The sequence below is a fragment of the Eschrichtius robustus genome, chromosome 18 (genome assembly GCF_028021215.1).
Source record: "Eschrichtius robustus isolate mEscRob2 chromosome 18, mEscRob2.pri, whole genome shotgun sequence".
Lineage (NCBI taxonomy): Eukaryota > Metazoa > Chordata > Mammalia > Artiodactyla > Eschrichtiidae > Eschrichtius > Eschrichtius robustus.
This window is the reverse complement of record NC_090841.1, coordinates 6,412,525-6,422,038: the sequence shown is the minus strand read 5'-3', so window position 1 is coordinate 6,422,038 and position 9,514 is coordinate 6,412,525. Positions and strand designations below refer to the sequence as shown.

General features: G+C 48.8%; 1 protein-coding gene across 1 annotated transcript; it reads right to left on the bottom strand.

Moving 5' to 3' along the window:
• Window positions 1-826: 826 nt before the first annotated feature.
• On the bottom strand, window positions 827-9,289 carry LOC137751819 (large ribosomal subunit protein eL29-like). The gene is given in 5 exon segments (XM_068526503.1): window positions 827-1,021; window positions 3,504-3,571; window positions 5,516-5,815; window positions 5,818-6,054; window positions 9,217-9,289. Coding segments are annotated over 5 exon segments (873 nt in total).
• Between the last annotated feature and the right edge of the window lie 225 nt (window positions 9,290-9,514).

Sequence of the window (9,514 nt, the reverse complement as noted above, 5' to 3'; positions counted from 1 at the left end):
CTGGGTCTGAGCCAGGGCACTGGGGAGACTCTTGGAGTTGCTCTAGCTCCACACTGGTGTAGCCCCAAGCACTTCTGTTGACCCCAGGTTAGCCCTACTCACCTTAAATTCCTGTTAAATTGTGTGCCTTCTGTCAGGGCAGACCTCAGAATAGAGTAGATCCACTGAGATGTTTGATGGAAATCTGCCAGCCCCAGGCAGAGCTGACTCCAAATGCATCCACATGAGACAGGTCGATCAGCGGGGAGCATGACTTAAGACAGCAGGATTGTGGCTTCTTGGCTAGGTTGGGGTGCCTCGCACGAGGAAGGGAAGGACGCGTTTGCCAGGAGGCTGAGTGATTTGATCAAGAAAGCGTTCAGCTGGAGCGGAAGAGGAAGAAATGCTCCGGAAAACTGGTGGAACCAGTTGCTGTGGAGATGAAGGAGGAAGTGTTCTCCCTTCCTAAGTCAGAGGAAGAATGAGCGCAGGAGGGGCCTCTGGTGACTCCCAGGGGGGCGGAAGCCAGAACCACGCCTGGGAGCCGTGGGGATGCTCTGTCAGTGCCCAGAGCAAGCGGAAGGGATTCTAGGCCATAAGACAGGACGGCCACCACAGCCTCATGGGTGTCGCTGGCGACTGTGGGAGAGTCTTGTGGCATGCTGGCAGGACCGCCTGCAGTTCAGTGACCCACGGGAGGGGCTGACCACAGAGCATGACAAGAGCCCCCATCATGGGCGCCTCAGAATGCACCTGGCCGCGGTGGAACTGTCATCCTCTTCCTGATCTCCTTATGTTCCTTATCTTGGGAATTGCACCTACGTACTCTCAGTCCCTAAGCCAGAAATCAGAGGTCTCCTTTTCCCCTGATTGCCATAGCTGAATAGTCACTATGATCCACGACATCTCTTTCATATCTCTCCTCTACATCCTCACAGCCATCTTCCTTCTTTCCGGACCTCATCATTTTTTGCCCGGCCACTGTCCCAGCTTCCCAGGAGGTCCTCTGGTCCCCAGTCCACCACACTCTTGTTGGAGAAATCTTACCGAAATGTAAAAGTGATCGTCATGTCCCTGCGGCTTAAAACCCTTCGCGAGCTCCTCAGTGCCTTCAGGGTGAAATACACAAGGCTTTGGCGTGGCGTTCAAGGCTTTTCACAATTCCATCCCTGCTTATCCCTCCAGGCTCACTTCTTCCCTCTCTGCCGTGGATGCTCTGGTCATTCTGAATGGTATGCCATGTCCTCTCCTGCCTCTGCATTTGCTCTCACCCCTGCCTGGCGTCTTTCCATCCCCCACCCCACTGCTCAAAGTCTAAAATGCCTGTGGTCCTTCAGGACTCCGTTCATGTGCCCCATCCCCCAGTCTGGGTTGGAAACCCCTCCTCCGGGCTCCCCAGCCTCCTGGTTTACCTTTGCAGGCACTTGTGCATTATACACAAGACTCTTGGCCTTTGGCAGCCCTTGTGGATGTGAGGATGTTGGTACAGATGCCCAGTCATGTGTTTTCAGCGCAGATCCCCCCAGTACAAACTAAGTTCTACTTGATGACCATTTTTCACAGGGAGACAAACCCTTAGTCACTCCCAGGTGCTGTTGCCAGTGCCCACAAGTCCAGCTGCGGCAGGAACTGGGCTTTGGGCCAGGCTCCTCTGTAGCCAAGTGGCCAATAGGGCTTCCAGGATGGCAGTGAATTAGTCAGACTTCCCCATGGTCATCAGCAGCCTCAGAACAATGCAAACCATCTGCCCCCCAGGAGGAGAGCCTGGCCTGGGAAATTCACTGCTTGGCCAACCAGGTTTCTTCTTCCAAATCACCGATCATCTGGTAAACCATCACAAGCCACTCCTTCCCAGGAGTGAGTTGGGGGACAGAGAGAAGTCAGATGGGCTCCTCCTTCATTTCCTTCCTGGAAAGTAGAGTGGGAAGGCCCACTCTGCTGGGGAAACAGGAGGAGTAGGAATAAATGTGTCCTCAACACACCTAAGTTCCAAGGGCCTAGATTTTACCCTCCTTAATATCTGTATCCCTGGGGTTCATCATGGTGCCTAGCACATTGTAGTTGCTTAATAAGTGTTTGCTGAATAATATAATACATGAACAGATAGCTACTTGTGCGGTAAAGAGGTTAAGAATGTGGGGCTCTGAAATCTGATTGCCTGGGTTCAAAATCAGGCTCTGTCACTTACTGTGTGACCCAGAGCAAACTGCTTCACCTGCTGTGATTATTTCTTTATCTGAAAAATGAACATAATAACAGTACCTACTTTTTAGGGTTGTGAGAACTAAACGATTTCATGTATGTAAACCAATTAGACAAGGGCTTGGCATATAGTAAATGCTCATTTTGGTGTCAGTTTCTTGGAAGGGGTGTTGCAGATAGGATGCAAGTTGGTCCCAAAGCCAGGCAGTCCAAGAAGAACTCTTCTTAGTAAAAGGGAGAAAGAAATATGATGAAATATACATGTATGCAGGTATATAGGTATGTGTGTAAATACATATGGAATCAGATTTTTAATACTCTGAGACTATGTCCTTTCTGCTATTTTGATATTAAAATGTCCTGTATTTCATGAAATGATCATGATAGTCAATGGTAACTGTTGTTTTCACAATCTTGACAAACGAAAATCTATATGGCTCCTCCAAGTGCGTTTTGAAATGTTCCCGGTCTGTGAGTACAAAAGCCTGGGGAATACTTGGCTGCTGGCCGGAGCGGGGAGGGGGTCTCTCTCACTCATGATGCTGCAGAGTTGATGACAGTGGTTTCCAACCTAGCTGCACAATTAGCGTCATCTGGGGAGTTTTGTTTTTTTTTTTTTTTTTTTAAAAAAAAGCACATACTGTTCCCTGGGTCTGGCCCCCAGGGGTTCTAATGCAATAGGTCTGGATGCCAGGACTTCAAAAGTTGGCCAAGGAGAGCCAGGTGAGTGAGCTGGGACCATGAGCCAGAAACAGCCAGTTATTTCCTTTTGTTGTTCTCTAATCAAATACATGCTCCTTTTTCTTTATTATTCCCAGAGTGGAAAATGGACCAAATAAAAACAAACAGGAGTGGGAAATGGCAGAGAGTGCAAAGAAAAAGTCGCAAAACGTCTACCTTATAACTGATTAGCATTTTGAAACCATACCTCATCAACCACCTTCTCTCTTTATACCACCTAGGTTTAGGAATCCCTTGATTCCAAATGATGTTTGATAAAGTCTCATTCTCTGCCTTCTTATTTCATCGGTAAACAACTTTTCATAAAAACAATAAAACAATACAAAAAGCACATCTCTCAAAATATTGCCAGAGTCTGGCGTTCCTCTTCATGCCATGATTATGACATCATCCAATACATTTGGTCACCCAGAAACGTCCTTCCTCTCGGCTTTTAAAAATGCCTTGTATATTAAGATACATTTCTAATTATATTTCAGATAAGAACCAGATGTTTTGAACATTTTTCTTTGAAATCTCTTCCTGAATCTTGTTTAACAGCTCTGAGGAGGGGGTGGCATTTTGTCTCACCCTTCCCTTACTCTTTCTGTATATTTCCCAAAGATTTTAACATACTCAAATATTTTTTCCTGGGCATTCGTGAATTTGCCTGTAACAGAAAAGTGTTGACATCAATTGACCTTTCACAAGGCTCAACTGTGAGGATGAAGAAAAGGAAGCGTTAATTTCACAGGGCGTGGCATCACCAGGATTCGCTGTAACATTCTCAGAGTCAGAAAATAGCTCTGTGGCCGATCCCACCCCCCCTCTTTGTGGAACCTTGGTTTTCACCTTTCTTGTAAATGTCACAGGCCTGCTTCCTTTTGACGCTGGCTCTAACTCAGGCCATATCTTGCCTCAAGCATGAACACGGCGCCTGTCACAGGGAAGTGCAACATAATACGGGACCGATTAGCCTCAGCTTAGAATACAAATTTCTTTCTCTCCTGGGATCTTGCCAAATCCCTACTGGCTGGAGATCACATGTTGGTCTAGATCAAGTTCCCACACCATGAATTATATTGAGCCTGAGATTCTTACCTGCCAGGGCGGCCATGGCTGGGGTCTGAGCGTGAAGGGTGTCCAGCTAAGGAGAGAAGAATAGATACAGAGGCTTCCGGCGTTTTCAAAGGTCAAGCCTGCTGCTGTGCTTCTCAACCCCAAGCAAGGTCGCTGAAAGGAAGATAAGATCAGGCAAAGGGATGGGAACCCTGTGGCCCTGGCCATGCTTGTCAGTTACTCCGTCCAGAGGCGGTTGTCCCGGAGGTGGGTCTGGAGAAGAGGTTTACTGTGGTCTTTTCCTTTACTCACAGTAGCTGCCTGCAGAGGAAGGGTTCCGGAGGCTCAGTATTCTCTGCTCCCCTGGCTGGTGTACAGAGCGGGGGAGCTGGTCAAGTCTGGCGGTATTTTTCTCAGGGGATGTGCTGGTACCAAGTGCAGTATGGCCCCCAGGGTATTTTCCATCTTCATCTGCCTGGATCCCTCTTCCCCCACGTGTTGCCGTGACTGGGAAGTGCTGTGCCTTCCAGGCTTTCCTCCTCTTCTAGAGAAGCCACAGTCAACCCTTGAGACGCAGGTCAAATGCCAGCTCTTCAGGGCAGCTCCCCAGCCCCACTCAGCTGGTTGCTCCGCACCATTTACGCACGTCTCTCTTTGCACGTCATCCGTTGTAATGCAATTTTGGTTCATGGCTGTGAACTCACTAGGTTGTGGACTCCTCAAGGGTGAGGACAGTACATTTTCTTTGTGTCCCCTGGCCTAGCACAGGGACCAGCTCCTGGAAGAGGTGACGTATTTTCTCGGGGGGGGGGGGAGGGAGAACCCACGGAGTCCTGTTGAGTCTGCCCCGCACTGAGCTGCCACCCTGCGTGGTGGGAGATGAGACACACGTGACCGCCCATTCTCATCTGCTTGACCCTTTAAAGATGCGAGCGTTTTTCTTGAGTATGATTCTACGTCCTGGACCCCAAACACAAGGCAACTACTTCTTCTGGTGTCAACAGAAGACACAGTGATCCCTTCCAATGCCAAAGGCAGGACTGGCTGTTAGGCTAAGAGAGGAGAGGACACTAATTTATGGGCAACTTAAAAGATTTTCTAGTGTAGTCCTGACTATTTATGAGTTTGGCCTGACATGTTCATTTGGGAACCCAATCCCACTATAAATAGTGATTGAATAATAAGCCTCCTTCCCTTTTTAGATTTGATGAACTGGGAAGGCAGGAGTGGGGGACAGACCCGAAAACTTTACTGCCTTCTTTCTCTAGGGGAAAACAACAGAAGTAACAATAACGATACTCTAAATACATGAAAATTGTTTATTTAAAACATAGACCCCTGCCCAGGATGGTACTTTACCAGATGTGGCAGGGTGGGATGCTGATGAAAACAGTCAGAACACATCCTTGCTACGTACCTCCCAGCAGCAGGGGCCTTCCATCCTTTTTTTTTTTTTTTTAAACCAATCCTGCCTCAGGTTTATTTATACTAATAGCACAGGAGGAGACCAGCCCCCTCAGCAGCCCAGGGATCAAACCAGTCCTTCCATGCTCACAGTGGCAGAAAAGACCTGTGCTCTGAGCCTTTGTAGGGCACTGGACACCTTTGGGAGCTGGGGCTGGAGCTGGAACAGGAGCCGGAGCTGGAGCTGGAACAGGAGCCGGAGCTGGAGCTGCAGTCAGTCGGGTCTTGGTTTGAGCCTTGGTCTTGCACTTTGCCAGCAGAGCCTGAGCCCCGACGCAGGCACAAGCGTGCTTCCTGAGCTTGGGGTGGGCAAGGTAGGTAAGTTGATTGAGCTTGTGGTTGATGCCCTTTGGGATCTTGGGCTTGGCCTCCTTGGGCTTTACAAGGGCCTGACAGCCTCAGCGCCTGCCCTCATGGCCTTGGCGTTGTTGGCCTGCATCATCCTCAGGCCCGTCTTGCTGTGTTTCTCGGCAAAGCGTGTGTTCCTCAGGAACTCGGCGCCCAGCCCCTCAAGAGGTTCACATCTTCGTGGTTGGGGTTTCTCGATGCTGCTTCTGGGCCATTTCCAGGATGGGCTGTGCATGCTGTGGTTCTTGGACTTGGCCGTGTCTGCACTGATGTCCAGAGTGCCTGGGACCAAAGAGAAAGAGGGAGGCCACCAGGAGGTCCTCAACCCTAAAGCAAATTTTGTTCCGTGAGCTTGTGAGTTAGTATAACCGAGGGCACTTGGTGCCCTTCAGATCTGCTTCCATTAGCAGCAGTTTACAACCTCCCGAAGACGCTAAGGGATTGTACCAGGATGTTTCCCCCCAAAAAAGGACTTTACCAAACTATCTCTACCCCGCAAATTGTTTCCTTGGACTCAATTTCCTTTTCTTCATTCGTTCTTCCATTCAACCAATGTTTACCGAACACCTGATACGTATATACCTCGCTTAACCCTGCGTGCGCAGGTGTAAACAAGTCTCACACGGTTCCTGAACTCATGGAGTTTACCGTGTGCAGGGGAGATGGACCTTAATTACAACAATTACACTAGAGAATGAGGAGGGTGCTGTTAGGAAGACGGGGTGTTCTACAAGGATCACGTGAAGCCCCCTTTCCCCCACTGAGTTTCTTTTATACAGTGGACAAAATGATATGCCCCTTGCAGAGTGTGTGGGTTTTTTGTTTTGTTTTTTGTAATGCTTACTAAGTGTAAAATATCTAACAAGATATTTTAATATCTAACAAGTGCCAATCAATTTTACTGTTATGTAACAGCCAGTTTTTAAAATCCTTTTATCTATTCGCAAATTAGAAAGGCTAAATTGAGAAAACAGTGTAAACATTTGTAATGTGTAGCTGTGCTGGCCACCAGTAAGTTAATGCACTGAATAGCTCATCAGAAAATAGGCCCAGTAACTGCTTTTCTCCTCCACTTTATTAAGTAGCTAACAACCAGCAGGTGGAAAAGTATCTGACAGGACCCTTGATTCTCTCTGCCTGTGCTGAAGGTGTGGTGATGTTCCGCCACGAATAAATGTGGCGGGGGGTTGGGCGGGTGGGAATCGTCCTCCGTGACCACAACGAAGGCCACCCCTCCAGTCTGGCCGCCTCTCGTGATGCTGTGCTGCCTGGTCACGCCCAGAAGGAAGGCGCTGCCCCCAGGTCTGGACGGTGCCGCGGTGCTAGGTCCGCCGTGTTAAGATGCTCGTATGATTTAACGCCACACGTCCTTCGGGACAGCGCAGTGGGGTTGCTGGTTTCACTTCCTGGCTTTGATATCATGTAAAGATCGACTGCTCATTCCCACCCGACTCCCAACCCAATTCCGTGATCGCTGCAGACTCTAATGGGGGGACTTGGTTCTCTCTTCATGACCAGGAAGATGCATTTTCCAGTCGACTTTTCTGAGGCTGTGGCTCTAGCCTGTGAACTTCACAGGTGCTTCTCAGTTTTATCGCTCAAGAGGGCTGGAGGTGGGTATTTCCCTTCCCCAGGTAGGTTAGGCTGTGATCGCAGCCCAGCAGGCCAGGCTCTTGTTACCTAGTTTCCCCTGAGGACGGGCCTTGTTAAAAAGAACAGAGGGCTCCGGTGTATTTCAACAGGATTCCTTTCCCCCTCCTCCTGCCAGAAGCAGTGGGGGGGACTTTTCTCTGATATTCACTAGGAGAACCGGGTAGAGCTCTGGGGGCTAAAACTCCCCAATGCGTGGCGCCCCCGGATGACTGCGTGTCCCAGGAGTTTTCATCCCTCAGACCGGTCTTCACCGAGGCGCCAGCAGCTCGTACATTACAGCTCAGGTTTTCCACCCCAGCGCGGGTTCCCAAGGAAGTGTCTGCCGGGGGGGTTTCTGCCCGGGTAAGTTGTGATTCTCTGTGTCTGCCTGTGTGTCTTTCCAATTTGGGGAGTATAGCGGTTTGCCTGTATTCTCACTTCTCTTTCAGATTTAAGCAGAGCAGTTGATTTTTCGGTGTGTTCGGTTTTTTACTTGTTAGGGTGGAGTAGTGTTTTCTAAGCCTTACATGCTGGACGGGAAACCAAATGTCTCCAGTGGATTTTTCTCCTGCCCATTGTAGCCAAAATCCGGGCTCTGTACCCTGGTACCGAATTGACTCTGAGACAGAGTTTTGGGTGAAGTAGAAAAGAATAGCTTTATTGCTTTGCCAGGCAAAGGGGGCCACAATGGGCTAATGCCTTCAAAACTGTGTGTCCCAACCGGGAGGGATTAGTGAGGAGTTTTCTAGTAATGGTTCAAAGAGGGCGTGATCAGCTCCTGGACATTCTGAGTGGTCGGTGGTGACCTTAGTGGGAGTCTGCATCGCTATCCTTCAGGTTCCGACCCGTCTGGGGTCACGTGCTTGTGGGCAGTAGACAGTTAACTTCTTTCACCTGGAGGGGGTTTCAGTATCTGCAAAATAACTCAAAGATATTGTTCCGTGTATCACTTGAGGGGGAAGAGGGACCCTGCCCCAAGGCTGCACTATTGTCTCTTGACTGCTCCTCGAATCCCCTCCCTTCTCTGATTAGCAACTGTTTGAACCTACCCTCAGGGAGGCTGAATGAAGCCTGTTTCCTGCAAACAAGAAAATGGGGGACACAAAAAGACTTTTGTGCCCAGGAGCCCCCCACAGTTCTACTCTGTTTCACTGTCCACAGAGTGCTCTGAACAGACACGAGAATTTGAATAACTGAAACTTGGTAGTGCACTTCAGATAGTCTTCGTGATCTTCATGGTTCAGAAGAACTTTCTAGAAAAAGTTAATTGCAGATTTGAGAAGGGACTAAGTCCTGCAGGGTTTTGGCAGAGATGAGGTCTCAGATCATGGGGGTGGGAAGCCTCACTCCTGGCTGAGCCTTACACGGACTCGTATCTTAATTCCAGCTTGGTGTGCCGGGGATGCCACATTACCAGTCCCCCAGTTTGAGGAGCTAGGATTTTCCCTTCTACCCCTCTAGGCCACCAAACCCCAAAGTCAAGTTCTCACGGATTGCATCTGTCCTCGGGGCAAAAGCAGCTGCAAGATTCACTGAATTCTCCAGGCTCCTCTTTCCTACAGATTTCAACCTAGTAAATTCCTTACTATTGTATCTGAGCTTTTAAGAAGGTTTACTTAAAAATGTACTTTACCCAGCAGTTTTAGTTTGTTTTCCGTGGGGGGGGGAGGCCTTTCAAGTAACCTATCCCACCCTGTTCCTGGAAAGGAAGGATACCTTGTTTGATTTTCATAGTACAGTTTATTCACCTGAAGTTTTCCTCCTTACTCTTGCTTGTTATCTGAGGACTCCAACAAGATTATCCTCCCTTACATTCTGTCTTGATCACTTGTGTATCTTCAAGGCTTGACGAGTGTGCCTGGCACATGGTAGGCGTCGAATACATGACTGTGAAAGATAATAATGATAATAACAGTGAAATAATAATAGAAAAGATCTTAAACATGGGATGCATGCAGTGTCTTAGCTGTCAGCTCTGCACCAATCTCCGCTTTTCCAAATCATCTGACACGTGCTGGGAGATTTAACTTCCGGGAGCACCACGTGCTCTCAGCTTAAAATAGCTGCCTATTGCCTTTCCCATGGAGACCATATTTCTTAGCCTGGTATC